Raw genomic sequence first — 20001 nt, 5'->3', positions numbered from 1 at the left:
TTATTATTATTATTATTATTATTATTATTATTATTATTAAGTCAGACCACTCTTCCACCTAGCTCAGTATTGTCCACCCAGGATGGAAGTGGTTCTCTGGGATTTCAGAAAGCGTTCTCTTCCAGCCCTACCTGAAGATAGGGCTGCATGGATGGAGGAGCCACCTTGCTAGAATGTGATAATGCCAAGGTTGCAGGTTCGATCCCCGTATGGGACGGCTGCATATTCCTGCATTGCAGGGGGTGGGACTAGATGATCCTCAGGGTCCCTTCCAACTCTACGCTTCTATGGTTTCTACAGTACTGTTGCACTTGGCTCCCTGAGACTGGCAAGTATGGAAATGGAGGGTGGCACTTATGCTAGATTCAGCTTCCCCAGCTTTCGTTGTCTGCCTAGTTTGTTGTTTGTATTAATCAGAGAGACCAGTCTGGCCTGTTAGGGGCAGAGATTGCTTATCAGGGACGGGATTTCTGGCTTCAAGCAGGGCTCAAGGGATGTACGGTAACTTGGAAGGCACTGGCCGTGCCACACGTGCTCTGGCAAGCTGCCGCATCTTTCTGGCTGCGAAATGGTGGTAACGCCACCAGCTGCTCCATGCTGATAAGTCCTAACAGGCACACTTTTGTCTCAGCTGAACCTTAGGAACATAGGAAACCACCTTATAATGAGTCAGACCCATTGGTCCATTTAGCTCAGTGTTTTCTACACGGACTGGCAGCAGCTCTCCAGGGTTTCGGGCAGGGAATGTCTCCTGGCCCTCCCTGGAGATTTCTGCATGCTGATGCCCTACCGCTGAACTTCAGAAGCAGGAATCTCAAAGGGTCACATCTTAGGTTTGCAGCAGAGTACCGTATTTTTCGCTCTATAGGACGCACTTTTTGCTCTCCAAAAATTAAGGGGAAGTGTGTGTGTGTCCTATGGAGCGAATGCAGGGTCCTTGGCTTCAGCGATAGCAACGCGGAGCCTCCGAAGCGCAGAGGGAGCACTACCTCTGCGCTCCGGAGGCTTCACGTTGCTTTCGCTGAAGCCTGGAGGGGTGCGCACCGACCCCTCTTGTTCTCCAGGCTTCAGGGATAGCCACCTGAAGCCTTCAGAGCGCAGCGCGAGTTCCCACTGTGTCCCGGAGGCTTCAGGTTCCTTTCGCTGAAGCCAGGAGAGTCTTGCTCTCCCCGCTTCAGCAAAAGGAACCCGAAGCCTTAGGAGCACAGCAGGAAGTTCCGTTGCGCTCCGGAGGCTTCGGGTTGCCTTCACTGAAGGCGACTGAACGCACCTTGAACACACCTTGTTTTAGAGGGGGAGAACAAGAAAAAAAAATCTCCCCCTCTCTGCGCAGCTCCCCTTCAGCGAAGCGGCAGGAGAAATGGAAGGGGTTCCATTTCTCCTGCCGCTTCGCTGAAGGGGCACTGAGCAGAGAGGGGGAGATTTTTTTTCTCTTGTTCTTATCCTCAAAAACAAGGTGCGTCCTATGGTTGGGTGCGTCCTATAGAGAGAAAAATACGGTAATTTCAGGGATGCTGGCACAGCCTGCCAAGCTCATGTGTGGAAGTGGATATTGGAGTCTTAGCACTGTAGAGTTGGAAAGGGACCACAAGCATCATTTAGTCCAACCCCCTATAGTGCAGGAAACTTTTGCCCAATGTGAGGATTTGAACCCACAACCCTGAGATTAAGTCGCATGCTCTACCGACTAAGCTATCCCACAACTTAGTCTTCTTTGTTTCCCATTCATTCCACACTTCTGAGGAATCAGTCCTCCACCATGACAGCACCTCTGGAACTCCTTGCCTATTGATATTATGCAGGCACCTCTGCTGTACAATTTTCAAAGCCTTCTAAGAACAGCCCCCCCCCAGCAGCCTACCCATATATGCAAATCTGACATGTATTTTGAGATGCAATTCAATTTTATAATGTATATTTTTAAATGGCTGACTTGATTTTGAAATCCGATAATATGTGATTTTTAACGTTTGTTGTTGTTTCCTGTCCTTCGCCAGGAGGTCATGGGGTGGGTTACAATGATTTAAGGGTCAGAATGAAACAATGAAAACAGTAATTTGTTTCTGTAGTTTCTTGTCACCAGAATACAGTGGTACCTCAGGTTACATACTCTTCAGGTTACATATGCTTCAGGTTACAGACACTTCAGGTTACAGACTCCACTAACCCAGAAATAGTACCTCGGGTTAAGAACTTTGCTTCAGGATGAGAACAGAAATCGTGCAGTGGCGGCGCAGCGGCAGCAGGAGGCCCCATTAGCTAAAGTGGTGCTTCAGGTTAAGAACAGTTTCAGGTTAAGAACAGACCTCCAGAACGAATTAAGTTCTTAACCCGAGGTACCACTGTAGTGATATAATACAAAGAGCAAGAAATCTTGATGCAATCGCACATGAGACCACATCAAGATTGCTTTATTACAATGTTTAATATCAAGGTTGCTTTATTGCAGTGTTTAACATCACGATTACTTTATTGCAGTGTGGTTTATCAGGGTCCATGCAAGCATCAGCACTGAAGACGGGAGAACATGCAGAAGGCACTGACATTTTAGGAAGGACCCTGACAAACCAGACCATGAATTAGTCTTTTAAAGCCTTCCAAGTTGGTGGCCATCACTGCCTGCTGTGGCGGTGAGTTCCATAGTTGAATTATGTGCTGCGTGAAGAAGTACTTTCCATTATCTGGCTTAAAGGAGTAAAGGAACTTAGATCTCTCTTGAGAGCAAACAAAGGTTTGATCAAAAGATGTCAGGAGGGCGGAGATGAGGAAAGACAAGACAGACTTCTCTTTGGTACTCTGTACCATCTTTGGAAAGAAAAGCCGTGTTTGTTTATTAGGAGTGTCCCAATATTTGACAAGGACTCCCAGAGCAGCTGGATAGGCTCTTTATTTTGTTTTTTTAAAGGAGGGCAGTTTCCTGAGAAAATAAACCTGCAATTGAATTACTGGGCTGTTACTAGACGAAGGAGATGACCTTGCAAATGACTGGAAAATTCAAAAAGCGATACAGTAATCGAGTTTGGTTGGGCGAGCTCTGCTGGAACCTTGCCACTAATTAACTTAATGGTCTGCATCTGCCTTTGCTCTGGCTTTTATTTTCCAGCCTGATTGTCACTTTGCTTTATGTTATCGGGCACAATTTTGGGGGGCTACCACACCCCTCTTTTGCTTCCTGAGCTTGCCTTTCCTTTGCCGGTGCAGGATACTTAGTGCTAAGGTGAGCTTCATCCCCATCTCTGTGCAACCTCATGGAATTGTAGAGTTGGAAGGGGTCATTGGGGGCATGGTCACCTTATCCAACCCCCTGCAATTCAGGAATTTTTTGACCAACATGGGGCTTGACCCCACAACCCTGAGATTAAGAGTCTCATGCTCTACCGGTTGAGCTACCCCAGGACATTGAGCCCAAGCTGCTGCTGAACAAGAAAGGAGTCTTCCTTCCACCAGGCCAGCATTGTCTATTTGGACTCCAGCTCTCTTCAGCACTACTCAGCAGAGCCAGTGGTCAAGCATGATGAGTGTTGAGGTTCAGCAACAGAGTTTCCACCACTGGCAGCAGTTCTCCAAAGCCTCAAGCAGAGGTGCACTCCAATCCCATCACCTAGTTGAAGATGCCAGTGTTGAATCTGAAGCCTTGGGAAACTGGCGTCTATCAGGTCATCTAGCCTAGTATCCTCTACTCTGACAGTGGCTCTCCAGGATTTCAGGTTAGGGAAGGCTGGTGGTGAAGCTCTGGAGCAAGCCAGCAGTAAATCACACCATGCATGTTGGAGTTAACTCTTTATTAGCCAGAACAGACTAATGTTAGGCCCAGTGAGCACAGGAACTCAGCCCTGGTAGGTCTTGACCAATGGATCAGTTTCCAAGAATTATGGTCCCTGCCTCCCCGCAGTCCATGTGTCCTCTCTAGGGTCCCCCCCCCCAAGGAATCAGGCACCTGAATGCCTGTCTTTGTTCTTCCCACTTCCTGCCTCTTCTGCTTCTGGGAGACCAGGGAGGAGGGGAGCTAGGGTTACGGTTAGCTGCTCACTAAGTCCCATTACCCCTTCAGCTTCCAACACCTCATCTTCCCAATCTGCTCCCTCTTACCATTCATCGTCGTCTCACCACCACTCCCCGGGCTCTGAGCTTTCTTCCCTTGGTGGTTCCCCAGCTGGTTCCTACCACCATTCACCTGCATCAAACTGGTCCATGACTTCTGGCCTGTGGGCTTTATTCAACCCACAAGTCCTCTTCATTTGACTTGTGAGAGCATGTTTTGCCAAGGCACACCTACTAGCCCTATGTGATTTCAGCTGTGGTGCAGATAAAACAACCTAACAGGGTCAAAGGGGGTTTGGCAGTTACCACCAGTCAACTGATCAGCACTACCTGCAAAGATCCACTGTGAAAGCTACCTGCCTGGCTCCGTTGCAAGCCCCGACAAACAGCTGGTTGTCGGGGCTTGCAAAGCCCAGGCAATTCAAAGCGCCATGTCAGCTGCTGTCATGGTGACGTCAGGTAACTGGCAGCTGGGTAGCCCCGCCCACCTGTCAAACCTGGCTTGTGCGGGGGCGTGGGTGGAAGGTAATGACCTGGCCCACCAGGTGGATTCACCTCCCCACTTCTGTCCTACACAGAAGAGCAGAGCAATGGGAGGAACGGAAAGAAGAGGAGCATTGTTTCATCACAGGGGGAGGGGAGTTCTGGGCGGGGAGGAGCCAATGGCGGCTGGAATCAGGGAGGCCGACAGAGGGGGCGTTGCAGTCTCATTCCTCACTTGGCAGCAGGTGGATAGAGTTAGCTATGGATCAAGGCCTTTCCAGGAATGGAGGGGCTGCATGGCAGTTGTCTGCAACTGAGCCTACCTAAATTCTAAGACCTGCCTCTTCACTGTCTCATGTTTTTTGTACAGGAGGATGACCAGGTGCTTCCTCAGATTTTCCAGAAGGGTGAGGCACAGGCTCTAACCATAGACTGGGGAGGATGTTGATTGCAATGGAGGTTCCCTCCTGGCTCCTCCTCTGAGGCCTGGGCCCTGCCTCCATTGCCCCAGCCCTACTGCAACCCTGGACATTACATTGAAATTAAATGAATGCCCCAGACCTAGGGTTATTCCACAGCTGAGTGTGTTGGGGGAGACATGGTAACTGCTTCCCAAAACGCCGGGTAATATTTTGGTATAATGCTTCAAAGTGATATAATCCTGCAAAGAAACAAAGGGGCTGACATTTTCTGAGAAAAAAGGTCTTCTAAGAACATTTGGCTCAGCTATAACTATAATTGTATATAACCCTTCTGACTCTGTTTTTTCACGGTGCCTTTTATTATATTTCATTGGGTTGTGTGTTTTTCTAACTTCCATTCCTTTTAAATTGTTTTATTGCTGGCTTGTATTGCTGGCTACTTCCTTCTATATACAGCTTTTTTTTAATATATATAAAAAATCATTTTACTGTTTTGAAAACTGCCTGGACCTCTAATGAAGAAAAGCGGGTGTCAATATGTTATATCAATAAGGGTTCCCTCGCCATCCAGTGTTTTGAGCTCAACAATGGGTTTTCAAACAGGGGCAAGTTTTCACAGAGTCATCAAGATATAAGCTGGGTTGAACCAGCAGAATGAAGTGGGGACTTCTGGGTATATAGTAGTGGTTGACATTTAACACTAGAACATCATAAGAACATGAGAAGAGTTCTCCTGAATGAGGGCATCAGCCACCTAGTCATAGAATCAAAGGATTTGACGGTACTCCAAGGGTCATCTAGTCCACCCCTTGCAATGCAGGAATCCAGTGCTCTGTTCTCACAGTGGCTAACCAGATGCACCAATGGGAACCCTGCAAGAAGGACACAAGTTCAGCTGCATTCTCTCCAGCTGCAGTTCTCAGCAGATGGTGTTCAGAAGCGTTGCCCCCTCCAGAGGATTTCGGTTTGCAATCAATGAACGATGGAGAATCAATATAAAAACCTGGACTTTTCTGTGCATGTCTATTTACTTGTTGGCCCCCCCCCCCACAAACACGTTTTCTGGGCATCATGCATTGCAGTTAAAAGCCTAAGAATAATGTCTGTAAAAATCCAGCATGAATCTTAGAACCTGGTGTAAAGCCCAAATACAAAAAAGTAAATGCACAGTAAGATGCAAGAGAAAACTCAGGAGCTAAACACTACCACCAAATACAGTAACTAAAACCACTGGCCAGAGGGATTTAAGCAAGAAGGCTTAAGTCTTAGGCTGGTGTCAGGCGAGCTTCCCTGGCAGAGTATTCAATAGCTAGGGGGCCACCACAGAAGAAGCCCTGTCCCTCATGGCACTCTGAGCTTGAGACTAAGGAAACTCAGAGATCTGCCTCTGTGGATGACCTTAAGTTTCAGGTAATTCCAGGAGGAGGAGATCTTCCTTCTGGCATCAAGGTCCCAAGCCATTTAGGGCTTCATTATTCAAATCTCTCCGAATTGGAAGCAGTGAGTGCAATAAATGATCTGATTGCAGTTGTCATAAGGTGTTGACTTTTAGCTTCACTTCTTTCTTTCTTTTCTTTGTCTCCCCCAGTCTGCAGAGTTCTTTGAAATGCTGGAAAAAATGCAGGTATGTGGCATGTCAGTTCTGCCCAGAACTTGTTCCTCTTTGCAACTGTGCATGCGTGTTTTCAACATAATTGTGGCAGGCTACTTTGGAGCAGGGTGTGGGTGCAAAAGATGTTTGTGATCTTTGGTGACTGGGAACAATGTCTCATGTTTCTGAAAATATGTGTACAGTGGTTGATCTGATAGAGATGAAGTGGCAGAGGATTGCATCCTGTCTTTCTTCAGCTTGAAAATAAATGCCTTGCCAATAAATCAGGCTGCAAGAAATACAAGCAGCAACCCAGCAGAATCACCAAATGGGAGTTATGCTACCCCAGGGGCTCTCAACCTTTATAGGTCTATGGGCATATTTTGATTTTTGAATGAGGGCTGTGGGCACTCTACCCCCTAGAGAAGTGGTTGTCAACCTGTGGGTCCCCAGATGTTGTTGGACTACAACTCCCATCATCCCTGAGCTCTGGCCATGCTAGCTAGGGGTGATGGGAGTTGTAGTCCAACAACATCTGGGGACCCACAGGTTGAGAAAGGCTGCCATACAGCCTTTTCTCTCTCCTGCCCCCAGATATGCACACACACCCCAGCAGAGGGGGGGGGGGGAGAAAGTGCATGTACATAGACTCCACTTTTCTAAGACATGGTCTCCAAAAGTGTTCCTGGGGAGGAAGATTGGTGAAATGATGGTCATCCTTGCTAACTTAAAGTAGATATATGGCTGTCCTCAGTGACCAGTGGAGACAGCCATAATTTTGAATGAAAGCTGCTTCACAGCATCCCATTGTTCCCACGGGGCCATTTGCAATGAGGATGCTGCTGCTGTTTGTTACAGCTCTGCCACTGCCCCACATCCCAATATTGAAAGTGGGGAATGGAGCTGAGAAATGTCTGTGGGCCCTATGACAGTGGTGGCTGGTGCCCACTGGCAACTAGTGGGGCAGAAGACAGGTGGGACCAGAGCCAATGGCAGGCAGAACCAACTCATTCTAGCATTGTCTCCATCCTCCTCCTCTCTTCTGAGTTATCCCAGGGCAAAACTGAGACTAAGGTGGAGGAAGTTGACAGGCAAGGCCACCACCTTCTGGGCTGATTTTAGGTAAGAAGACAGGCAAGTGGGGCTGGCTGAGGGCAGACTGAGCTTGGTGGGCCAATGTCCCATTTGACCAAATAAACTAGACTAGTAAGAAGTTCTGTGTTGCAAATTTTAACCAGAAACATGCACTCAAGACCTCTGGCATGTATCCCAAAGTAACTAAACAAACTTCATGTCATGTTTTTCTACAAACAGGGGCCAAAATTAGAGGAACAGAGAAGTGGAAGCCAGAAAAATAAGGTCAGTTTCAGGACAAGGTCCAAACGTGGGTCTCCTTTTCAATGCCTAGGAACAGATTATATCTTTGCTCGGACAAGGTGGTTCATAATGTAAAGCGCTTCTCACTTCTCCTCAGTTCCTCTACAGGATGAAATCCAACAGGCAGATCCTAGCCCAGGGGTCAGCAAACTTGGGAGTGGGGGGCTGGACTATATTTTTTTGGGGGAAATGAATAATTCCTATTCCCCACAAATAACCCAGAGATGCATTTTAAATAAAAGGACACGTTCTACTCATGTAAAAACATGCTGATTCCCGGACTGTTCGTGGGCCGGATTTAGAAGGCGATTGGGCTGGATCCAGCCCCCAGTCCTTAGTTTGCCTCCCCATGCCCTAGCCCCACTGTGGGCCACTTCAATGGGTAGGTGGTGCTGCCTGCATATTGATCACCTGACATCACCATGACATCAGGTGTCCCATTTTTCCTTTGTAGTGTGGCTTGGGGTCAAGCTGTGCTGTAAACGTGGATCCAAGCTGATCCAAGCAGGATTCGAACACATGGCGCTTTGGCGTACTGTCTTCCTTGGTGAGCTGACTGGTGCTGCATTTTGGTGAGGATCAATGGTACTATGGAGTTCCTGATTGGGGATTTCATAGCACAGTCGATTCCAACCATCTCCCCAGTCAATCAGCTGATCAGCAGTGGCAGCAAGCCTCCCTTGTCAAGGAACAACCAGGAGCCCACTTTAAGGCTTGCTGGCAGTCATGTCCCTAGCTGCCCAAATATGGCATCCAAAGTGTGGCAGGTGGGCGTGCTTCTGGGGAAACAGCACCAGGGCCCAAAATTGTATCTGTGCTGGGTCTGATTAGACCCATGGACCAGAGGTTCCTCACCCCTGCTATTCACACCTAGGAAGAAGCCTCATGTTTATTCGGTGAGACTTATTTCTGAGCAGTAGACACAAACAGTTTCCTTGGGCCGAGTAAACACTGGAGATTAAACGTTGTATAATTTATAATAGCAATCGCACTGCATTTAAAAAGAAATCTATATTGATTCAAATGTAAATTTGATAACATTCAGTTACATAAACTTTAATATAAGCAATAGCTCTTATTTTGCTTTTTTTGCGTCTATATAGTTTATTTACAAATAGGAAACAGAAAAACCAACTGCACACTCGCTTTCCAAAAGCAAAACCTCCCACAGCATTCAAGAGGTCTGACTTGTCCATGTAATCCCAGCTAGAATCTCTCAGCTCCCTAAGAGCTCAAGAGGCCTGTTGGATCAGAACAAGTGTTCATGGCTGAAACTGGGGGTTGTGGCAGCAGGGACTTGCTTGCCTTTACTCCCAGCTTTCAGGCTGAATGACTTAATTGGCCTGATCTTTTCGATGTGCAGCAGCACCAACCATGTAACTGCTGAGAGAGAGTATTGGGCTCATTGCCCCAACCAGACCAGGTGACCCAAGGAACCAATTAGGGGCTGGCTGGCTCTATGGCACACGTACCATGCACAGGGTGTGAGTGGTGCTCCTTACTGGGCATATAAGGGATCTTCACTGGCTGCCTGTTACACACTGAGCCAGTTTTAAGGTCCTGCTACTTACATATAAAACCCTAAACCACTCTGGGCCAAATCACCTGAAAAGCTAACTTCCCCTCCACTGTCCACTAAGCACATTAAGATCAGCAAGCGGAACCAAGCTAGTTTTGCCATGGCTTGATGTGCATTGATTTGAGATGACGCAGCTTTGTTCCCTTGTGGTACCAGTAGTGCAGAAAGTCCTTCCGGCTTAAATACGAGCATCCCCAATCAGTATTGGCCTCCCGCCAACTCTTGAAGATGCCCCTGTTTAGGGTGAGCATCTTGATCCAACTTTTAATTGCTGTTTTAACTGCCTTGTTAGTTGGTTTTATTTTGTTTATTTAAAAAAATGGGATTGTTTTATTGAACATTTAAATATGTGTGGTTTTAATGATTTGATTCAATTGTTTTATGGTGCATTTTATTAATGAATGGATTTTATAAGTGGTGTCAGGCTTGTAACCATTCTGGCATGTAAGGAGTATAAAGGTAAAGGTAAAGGGACACCTGACCATTAGGTCCAGTTGTGGCTGACTCTGGGGTTGGGGCGCTCATCTCACTTTATTGGCCGAGGGAGCCGGTGTACAGCTTCCGGGTCATGTGGCCAGCATGACTAAGCCACTTCTGGCGAACCAGAGCAGCACACAGAAACGGCGTTTACCTTCCCACCAGAGCAGTACCTATTTATCTACTTGCACTTTGACATGCTTTCGAACTGCTAGGTGGGCAGGAGCTGGGACTGAACAACGGGAGCTCACCCCGTTGTGGGGATTAGAACCACTGACATTCTGATCAGCAAGTCCTAGGCTCTGTGGTTTAAACCACAGGAGTATATACGTAAAGAAATGACAGGCTAACTACTGTTCCAGGCTTAGTTTCTCAGTCTGAGCAACGCCTGAATATCTTGTTCTTTCTGCATTTGACAGAGTCCAACTGCAAGCTTACAGCAAAATATGTCTCTGCCCATATGTCTATGTTCATATCAGTAGCCAAAGTGTGTCACCTGTGTGTGAGAGAGAGACTTATTGCCGTCAAGGAGCCCCGGTGATCTTTTGTAAGGAACTCAGCCATCCATTAGTTTTTCCCTCAGTAATCCAGATGCTCAAAGTCAGAACAAAAGTGATGGCGCAGGCAGAAGGATTTGAGTATTATTGAAAACCGAGGCTCTGATTAAAAATGCAGGGATCAACCCTATGGGGAGGGAGAGCCTTTAATCCTGTTTTTCACCCGCCCTCTTCCTGTGCTGAGCCTGTAAAAAATATGATGCTGGAGAGCTCACGCTGATAAACAACATGGATTCAATAGTTCTTGCTCGCATTCAGCCGCCAGGAAGATTTTCGAAGAAAAGGACCCTGGATGAATTTATGACCAGTCCTTCAAAATACACACACCCCACAAACACCTTTAAGAATGTAAGAAGAGCCTGATGGATTTTGCCAGTGGCCCATCTAGTCCAGCATCTATTTCTCACAGCAGCCAACCAGAAGCCTATTATGGGAAGCTGGCGTTAGTTCTCTACAGCTTGTGATCCCCAGCAACTGATATTCAGAAGCCTTTGACCATGGAGATAGGACTCAACCATCACCACCTTATTGTCCTATGCATTTGAGTAATCCTCTTATAAAAGAGTCTCCTCCAGCACCATAATTCAAAAGCATCAATTCTTTGGCGATCAGCCTTCTTTATGGTCCAGCTCTCACTTCCATACATCACTACTGGGAAAACCATAGCTTTTACTATACGGACCTTTGTCGGCAAGGTGATGTCTCTGCTTTTTAAGATGCTGTCTAGGTTTGTCATTGCTTTTCTCCCAAGAAGCAGGCGTCTTTTAATTTCGTGACTGCTGTCACCACCTGCAGTGATCATGAAACCCAAGAAATAAGGACTTACTATTCTCTGTCCTCCAACGTTCAGCTTCATTGGATGATCATGAAGTCTAGTGTTCTGAAAGAGGGAGAGGAAAACCTTGTCTCTGTCCAATTTCTTTGTGCCACACATGAACCATTGTCGATATCTCATGCCCAAATCTTTCTCCCATTGCAAATTGTGTTAGAATTAATGGCAGCCTTTCCTTTCAATGTTTTTCAGGAGGACTACATCCCATATCCCAGCATTGATGAAGTGAGTATCACCAGACCTGCTAGTCCATGCATGTTTCTGTGTGAATGTGCGTCTTGCACACATACTCACTATAAAAGGCCAATCAGCTGTGATTCCTGAATTGCAGGGGTTTGGGCTAGTTCTGTGATTCTATGGGGTGGGGGTTCACAAGCACTGCCTTGGCTGACCATGCTTCATCGGGGAAATTCAGTGTGGGCCAATGCTAGTGCAATTGCTCTACAGAGAGTCAGCAATCCACACACCCCTGCAACTCACTGAGTTAGGGACTTCCCCTACATGCAGAGACAGACAGATTGAGTGGATGAGACCAACGTTAGGTCCAGTGACCACAAAGGTGGTTTCTGCATGTGCTGCAGAGGGACATCAGGGGCAGGTGGGGCTTGTCAACCTGGGATGGTATAAAAATAATAATATTATAATAATTTATTATTTATACCCTGCCCATCTGGCTGGGTTTCCCCAGCCACTCTGGGCGGCTCTCAATAGAATATTAAAAACATGATAAAATTAAAAACACGATAAAACATCAAACATTAACAGCTTCCCTAAACAGGGCTGCCTTCAGATGTTTTCTAAAAGCCAGGTAGTTGTTTATTTCCTTGACATCTGATGGGAGGGCATTCTACAGGGCGGGCGCCACTACCGAGAAGGCCCTCTGCCTGGTTCCCTGTAACCTCACTTCGAGGGAACCACCAGAAGGCCCCTGGAGTGTCCGGGCTGAATGATGGGGGTGGAGATGCTCCTTCAGGTACACAGGGCCAAGGCTATTTAGGGCTTTAAAGGTCAGCACCCACACTTTGAATTGTGCTCGGAAACATACTGGGTATCCAATCTAAGAGAAGGACAACTGCTCCTAAACCTCTGTTGCCTTGCAGGATATTTGCAGGGAGAAGAAAAGGCTAAGGAGCAAACCCTACACAAACCCAGAGTGGACTTTCTAAGTTGGTTGGATGGCACCTTGCACGCCTCCTTCCAGCAACTCTGGTTGCCAAGCTGGTGCCAAACGTATTGCTCTGCTTTCCTTTGGATCACATCAGCGAGGCTGAGATGGGCAGCAGGAGGCGGGTGTCCTTGTCATCTGGGCAGCCCAGGACCTCCATACACTCTGCCCAGGCTTGCGCCCCAGAGAGATCACTGTTGTTGCTGTTAATGCAGCAAAAGCAACATGGGAGGCAGCCGCTACAAGTTACTGGTCTCTGCAGCAAAGGCAGGTGCTGTGATTCTCCTGTGGTTTGCCCTCCCCTCCATTGACTCTCGAGACAGATGAATGCCAACATGCCTCTCCAGTGGAGGCAGAACATAGCCATCATGGCTAGTAGCTGTTGAGAGCATTATCCTCCATGAATTTGTCTAATCCTCCAAAGTTGTCAATCATCATGGCTTGATATAGATATGTGGTCAGCTCTGCCTCTGAAGTCTGCTTAATCTTTTCCCCAGATTGTAGAAAAAGGCGGCCCCTATCCTGTCATCATCCTGCCGCAGTTTGGGGGCTACTGGATCGAAGACCCCGAGAACGTCAGCACACCCACCTCATCGGAGAGCAGCATCTGCGAAGAGGACGAGGAGCAGCTGAGCCCCAGCGCTTATGGCTACAAGCTGGAGTGCAAAGGAGAAGCCAGAGCATATAGGAAACACTTCTTGGGAAAGGTCAGTGGGGAATTGTCAGCGTGGCCTTAAGACCCCTTGGGCCGCCAGAGGTTTTTAAAGAAAGAGAGAATTCACTACTAAGTCTACTGATGAGTATTGATCATGAATGAGTTTGGTAATAAAAATGGATTGAAGTTTAATTGTTAGCTGTTAATTAATTAACAATGACCACACTTTGGCTTGTGATGGCCATGCATAGCCAGCAAAATGCATGTGATGGAGGAGGCCGAGGGCATTTGAAGGAGGGTCCATGTATTCGAATGGAAGGGGGGTAGCACCTTTTGCAGCCCAAGGACTATATCCCCTTCAGTGCAATTTTCCCCTGCTGCCAGAGGTGGGTGGGGCCAGTGGGAAAAGTGGGTGGAGCAAAGAATGCAGATTTCCCACTCATTGTCCAGTTGCATAGTAGGGTAGCGTTCGGTAGGCTAGGCACTGCACGCGCTCACAGACACATCTCTGTTCTCCATCCATGCGAGGAAAAGGCAATTTTGGAGCTCAAGGGCACATTCCAGCCAGGCAAACACATTGTGGGTGTGAAGCAGGACCAGTGAGAGATGTCCAGAGGGTCAGTTAGAGAGGGCTTGGCAGGCCTGAGGTTTCCCACCCATTGTGACCTCTTTGGAAGTGCAATACAGGGAGAGGGGAAATGGAGGTATGTTCTGAGTGTTGATTTTCCCCCATCACAATTTTGCATGAGTGCTGGTCATCTATTACGCTGCCCTCAGAGTTGTTGATCTAGCTCCGGTAGCTTATAGTGGCAAGTGGCATGGATCAAATATTGAGACCTACGAGTGAAGTGTAAATAATTGCTTTTTGGTTTCCCAGAGGAGGGCAAGTTTGTGAGATGTTCTTAAGATAGCAGTGAGTCAGCCGTGATTCCTTCTAGGCGTCAAGACCCAACACTGAGGGAACAGTCGGGGCTGGGGTGAGATCAAAACCCTCGCTTTCCCCTGGGCTTCTTCCTCACACTGTTAACACTTCCCTTCTATTTTTAGGATCATTTAAATTTTTACTGCACAGCTAGCAGCCTGGGAAATTTGATCCTTTCTATTAAATGCGAAGAGGCAGACGGAATTGAATACCTAAGAATTATACTCAGGTACAGTAAGCGGAAATTTTGTTTCATGAATTTCTTGAGTCATTTCTGCTACATCTCATATGCTAATAGCAAACATACATTCCTGTTCCTTTCGTTAATTGTGGGACGTGGCATCGGGCTCTTACACACTTCCACTTGTCCCGTGTCTGTAGTTCTGACTCGGGTGGCGCTGTGGTCTAGTCCACTGAGCCTCTTGGGCTTGCTGATCAGAAGGTTGGCGGTTCGAATCCCTGCAATGGGGTGAGCTCTCGTTCCCCTGTCCCACCTCCTGCCAACCTAGCTGTTCGAAATGCAAGTAGATAAATAGGTACTGCTGTGGTGAGAGGGTAAATGATGTTTCTGTGTGCTCTTGCTTCCATCACAGTGTTCCATTGCTCCAGAAGTGGTTTAGTCATGCTGGCCACAAGACCCGGAAAGTTGTCTTTGCACAAACGGCGGCTCCCTCGGCCTGAAAGTGAGACGAGTGCCACAACCCCATAGTCGCCTTTGACTGGACTTAACAGTCCAGGGGTCCTTTACCTTTACCTTTAGTGCTGAATCGGAGAAAACATGAATTCCATGGAAAACCCAGCTAATGTTTGCTCCAATCTAAGAGTGCGTTTCCCCCCAAAGAAAGTAGTGGGGCAAATGGAAGTCTGAATGATCCCATTGTTCTACACCATCCTGCATACTAATACTAATGTTAGGGAATAAACTAAGGGCATATCCTTCCTCCACAAACAGCCCAGTGAGCAGTGAGCATGCTCAGTGGCTTAGGATTGCTGACGGGGAGCCAACATTTTTTTGGGTAGGAGGGGATGTGATGTATAAGAGGCTGGCTGGAACACTTTTTGCTGCAGGTCCTACTTGTTCTTTCCATACCTTCTATAGTCTTAGTTCCAGGGCAGATTTCCCTGCGGAAAATGAGCAAAGCTTTGTGTGTTGTGGAACTGTCTATTGGTACAATTCTGGTTGTGCAACCTCAGAATGTATTGGTACAATTCTGGTTGTGCAACCTCGGAATGGAAACTTTTAATCTTAGAATGGGCAAATCTACCCATTTCACTCTCTCGGGTGTTTTATTTTTTATGCTTCCAGTCTTAAATTCAGTCCTCCACATTTTCACATCCGCTTGCATTTCATGTATATATAAAAAAAATCCTCATGAAAATTCATCAGTGAGAATTTCTCCAGATATACACAAAGCGATTTCCCCTAATATAATGCCTTTTAGTATGTTATCTTCACTAATATGTACATTGTTGCACAAACATTAACGTTTGTGTGTGTGTTTTTGTGCACTCTGTTTTGTTTGGAGAGCTCCGCTGCAAAATTCGCATTTTGGTTCACACCTTGTTTCGGAAAGCACAAAAGAGATAGATTTTCCTTTAAACTGAAACTGAATCAAATCCCCACCCCCACCCCTACATCCTGGCCTGTGAATATTCTGGCTGGAGGCTGGGCTCTGTAGGGTCCCAGCTTGATCCAACGTGCCTCTTTTTTCATTTTTATTCATTTTTTTTGGCCATGCCTGTCCCCCACTCCCACTTCCTTTTCTACACTAGAAGAGGCAACCCAGGAATCTAATATCAAGGTACAGAAAGGGGCACAATTACAGATTTTTGCATTCTTGATTAAGTGCAAATGATAAGGTCTGTTGCTTCTTGGCCTTTCTCACTGGTGGTGCAGGCTCCTCCAATCCTCCAATCCTAATCGTCAACTGCTAATATAGCAGAGGGCTCTTTACTCATCTGAGCACTCTAAAGGAGCATAACCTCTAGTTGCTATTTGTGGACTGATGGACTGAGGAAGAAGAGGATCATTTTAGCTCCCTCAAATATTTTAGTGTGGGGGCCTAAGCCCCCACGGCCCCTAGGAGTTGGCTCCTAAAGATCCTCAGTTTCCCCCAGCACCAAGATTGCGTGGTCAATCTTCTCTTGAGTCGGGAACCTTTGCTGTATGAGAGGAAGGAAATGGTGATAACCCGGAAAGCCAGGCTAAGAATCCATACTGCTATAGATCTCCCTCCCTCCCCCACCGCCGCCACACACTTTGAATTTTGAGTCTGTTCTTTCAAGATTACTTTGGTAACGAACGTCATTTTGCTTGATCTGCAGCCAGTCCCTAGGAAACCAGATGTAAATAAAATAAAATAAAAATCCCTGCAAGGATATTGGAAAATATCAATCATATTTAGCACCGTTCCTTCTCGAAACCAAGGAAAACAAGCTCCTATTTGACTTATCCTCTTATTTCCTAGGCAAACCCATGAATTTTTAAAAAGATCAGGAAACTAAACAACTGTATCGTTCACTGCCAACAGTCCCCTCCCCCTGCCCAAATGTTCAGTGAAGTTTCATTTCCAGACATCTGGTATAGCTTTGCATTGTGAATTTTGCAGATATTGTGTGTGTGTTACTGTTTTAAGCCCAGAGGCATCTGTACACCATCACAGCTTATTTCCGACTTATGCCCTTTCTCCCTCTCTCTTTGCTTTCCATAGGTCCAAGGCAAAAACGCTGCATGAAAGAATCCCATTAGCTGGACTTAGCAAACTGCCAAGCATCCCACAGATTGCAAAGGTGGGTTGCTTTGAAATGATATTGAGGGTGGTGGTGATTATTACTGGCACCCTGCCCATCTGATAGGGTTGCCCCAGACACTCTGGGTAGCTTCCAACAGAAAATAAAAAAGCAAAACAAAACCTCAAACATCCCAATACAGTGCTATCTTCAGACATTAACAACAACAACAACAACAACAACAATTTATTTATACCCCACCCATCTGGCTGAGTTTCCCCAGCCACTCTGGGTGGCTCCCAATCAAGTGTTAAAAACAATAAAGCATTAAATATTAAAACTTCCCTAAACAGGGCTGCCTTCAGATGTCTTTTAAAAATAGGATAGCTGCTTATTTCCTTGACATCTGTTGGGAGGGCATTTCACAGGGCGGGCGCCACTACTGAGAAGGCCCTCTGCCTGGTTCCCTGTAACCTCACTTCTCGCAATGAGGGAACCGACTGAAGGCCCTCAGCGGTGGATCTCAGTATCTGGGCTGAAGGACGGAGGTGGAGTCACTCCTTCAGGTATACAGGACTGAGGCCATTTAGGGCTTTAAAGGTCAGCACCAACACTTTGAATTGTGCTCGGAAACATACTGGGAGACAATGCAGATCTCTCAGGACCGGTGTTTCATGGTCCCGGTGGCCACTCCCTGTCACCAGTCTAGCTGCCGCATTTTGGATTATTTGCAGTTTCTGGGTCACCTTCAAAGGCAGCCCCACAAAGAGCGCATTGCAGTTAGTCCAAGTGAGAGATAACCGGAGCATACACCACTCTGATGAGACAGTCTGCGGGCAGGTAGAGTCTCAGCCTGCGTACCAGATGGAGCTAGTAGGCAGCCACCCTGGACACAGAATTAACTTGTGCCTCCATGGACAGCTGTGAGTCCAAAATGACTCCCAGGCTGCACACCTGGTCCTTCAGGGGCACAGTTACCCCATTCAGTACCAGGGATTCCCCCACACCCGCCCGTCCCCTGTCCCCCCAAAACAGTACTTCTGTCTTGTCAGGATTCAACTGGGAAGTCGTATAATTATTTGCCTCTTTGTAATGTTTCTCGCTTTGACCCCTGATGGGAGGACATTTCACAGGGAGGGCATAACTACCGAGAGGGCCTTCTGCCCAGTTGCCTGTAACCTCAACTTCTTGCCAGAAGGGCACCATGTTGGAGACCCCTAGCCAATGCACTCTTCCCCTCCTTCAAAACAATGCAAAACCCAATGCCTCTTTCAAGTTGCCTTCAACTATCTGAAAGAAACATTTACTCATTGGTGGCCTTTGCTGACAATCACTTCTCTTCCCTATCTGGGCAGGCTTTCTGCGATGATGTGACCGGATTGAAGTTTAACCCTGTGCTCTACCCCAAGGTGAGATGAAGGACGTGCCAAGCAAGGACTCGAGAGGGCCTGTTTCAGAACTGGTGTGCTCAGTACTTGTGTGCATGTGAAAATGGGAGTTCAGAAATGTGCAGTCTTCCTGATCATAGGTTTCCACGATCCTTCAGATTGGAAGAGGAGATTCCCTGTAGCTAGGGATAGGGAGCCTGCGGTCATCTAAATGTTGCTAGACTACAACTCCCAGCATCCTTGCTGGCTGGGGCTGATGGGAGTTGGAGTCCAACAATGCATCTCAGTGGGGTTCACATTTGCTCCCCATTAATAGGCAGGGAAGTTATATGCTAAGGGAGCACTTTGGCCATTTGAAAGGAGCAAATTGTGAGAAACGGGTTGCTGGACTAGAGTGATCCTCCAGGGCTCTGTTGTTTTTAACCATGGGTGGGGGTGGGGGGGTGGAGATCTTTCTGGCTCCATGGAACAGATTCTGATCAAGTTTGACTTTGAAGACCAAATGTGACAGGTGAGAGAGGCTGCCATCCTGTCAATTGCCTGCCATTACAATGGTGTCAAGTGCAAGGTGCTTTGAAGTCCCAAAGTTGAGACTTCAAAGCAACTTAGAAGGTGTTGCTAAAAAGAAGTCCCCACTTTCTTTTTTGCAGAGGTCTCTACACACACCCTTTCCTGAACTATGAAGAGGCTTGCATGGAATCCTGACAAACTGAGCAGGATTTAACCCCTACTTATCAACTGATGAGTGGAGTTCAAATTCTGCTGCGTGTGCAGCCAGAATGACCAGAATTTACTCCCTCCACACACACTCATCTCTTTAATCCTGCTGCTTTGGCTGTGTGTCCTTCCTTCCTTTGGCGAACAGATGTGCACAACCAGAATTTCACCCCGAGATCAAAAATGGGCGGGTGGTTTGGGGAAGATATTCTTGTGGCCCAAATTAAGCCCCTTTGGTGTGCCATGTTTGGCCAGCTGATGGGAGGTTTCCCACCCCTGCTCTTAACCATGATTGTTAGGAGTAAAACCTTCATGTTCAGAGGCACTCTACCTCAAAGTACCAGCGGCGGAGGACATACAGCTATGCAGCCAGTCTCTTGCTGCCATTCCTTTCTTGCACACTTTGGAGCAGAGCTTTTGTCTCACCCAGTCTGGTGTCCTTTCCAGTCTTTGCTTAAAAACCTCTCATGGAAAGTGGTGGACTTCTCCTTAATTGGAATGTTAGTTGGGGGCTGAGTGACCAGCTATTGGGGTGTGTGCCATAACAGGGGATTGCCTCCATTGGCAGGTGTTGAGCTAGGTGTCCTTTGAGGTCCCTTCCACCTCTAATGGTTGCATGCGAAGCAAATGTTCCATCAGGATTTCAGCTTGTGGAACAGAATATTTCCCCCCTCTGCCTACCCCCACCCAAATTAACCTGGTCTAGGGGTTTTGCCAACTCTCTGGAACAGATCTGGGGAGGGCATGGTCCTATTGCACAAGCTGAAATCCTTCTTCTGGTGGGACACATTGGTTGAATACCACCGTACGATTCTATCCCATGACGTTATTCTTCCGCCCACACAACACTGCACATCAACAATTTTTAATTTAGCGGTGGAGTTGTTAGTGGGGTTATCAAAACAGAGTGGAAGACAGAGTAGTTTTCTTAATTCTGATACCATGTTCTTGCCTGTTCAAAAACAACACCGGATTCTGTTTTTCATATAACACCTCTTTATTATTTTTCAACAATTCGCAATGTGCACTTCAGAATTGTCATTGGGGGGGGGGGCAGCAGTTGAG

The 20001-nt window shown here is 47.1% G+C and overlaps 1 protein-coding gene across 11 annotated transcripts in view; it reads left to right on the top strand.

The window, feature by feature from the left end:
* RAP1GAP2 (RAP1 GTPase activating protein 2) overlaps window positions 1-20001 on the top strand; it is a 189093-nt gene that overhangs the window by 138202 nt on the left and 30890 nt on the right. For 9 of the 11 annotated variants that reach the window (XM_083714485.1, XM_083714491.1, XM_083714487.1 and 6 more), the window contains 7 exons: window positions 6535-6570; window positions 7852-7896; window positions 11552-11584; window positions 13022-13231; window positions 14227-14330; window positions 16813-16891; window positions 18187-18240. In XM_083714485.1, coding sequence (XP_083570611.1) covers window positions 6535-6570; window positions 7852-7896; window positions 11552-11584; window positions 13022-13231; window positions 14227-14330; window positions 16813-16891; window positions 18187-18240 — 561 coding nt within the window. Of the gene's footprint in view, window positions 1-4753; window positions 4932-6534; window positions 6571-7851; window positions 7897-11551; window positions 11585-13021; window positions 13232-14226; window positions 14331-16812; window positions 16892-18186; window positions 18241-20001 lie in introns of those variants that run through there. The other 2 variants (XM_083714494.1, XM_083714493.1) reach the window with 2 other exon arrangements.

This window comes from Podarcis gaigeae, assembly GCF_964106915.1.
Source record: "Podarcis gaigeae genome assembly, chromosome: 15".
Lineage (NCBI taxonomy): Eukaryota > Metazoa > Chordata > Lepidosauria > Squamata > Lacertidae > Podarcis > Podarcis gaigeae.
The sequence above is the reverse complement of the archived record's forward strand: the minus strand, read 5'-3'. Positions and strand labels throughout refer to the sequence as shown.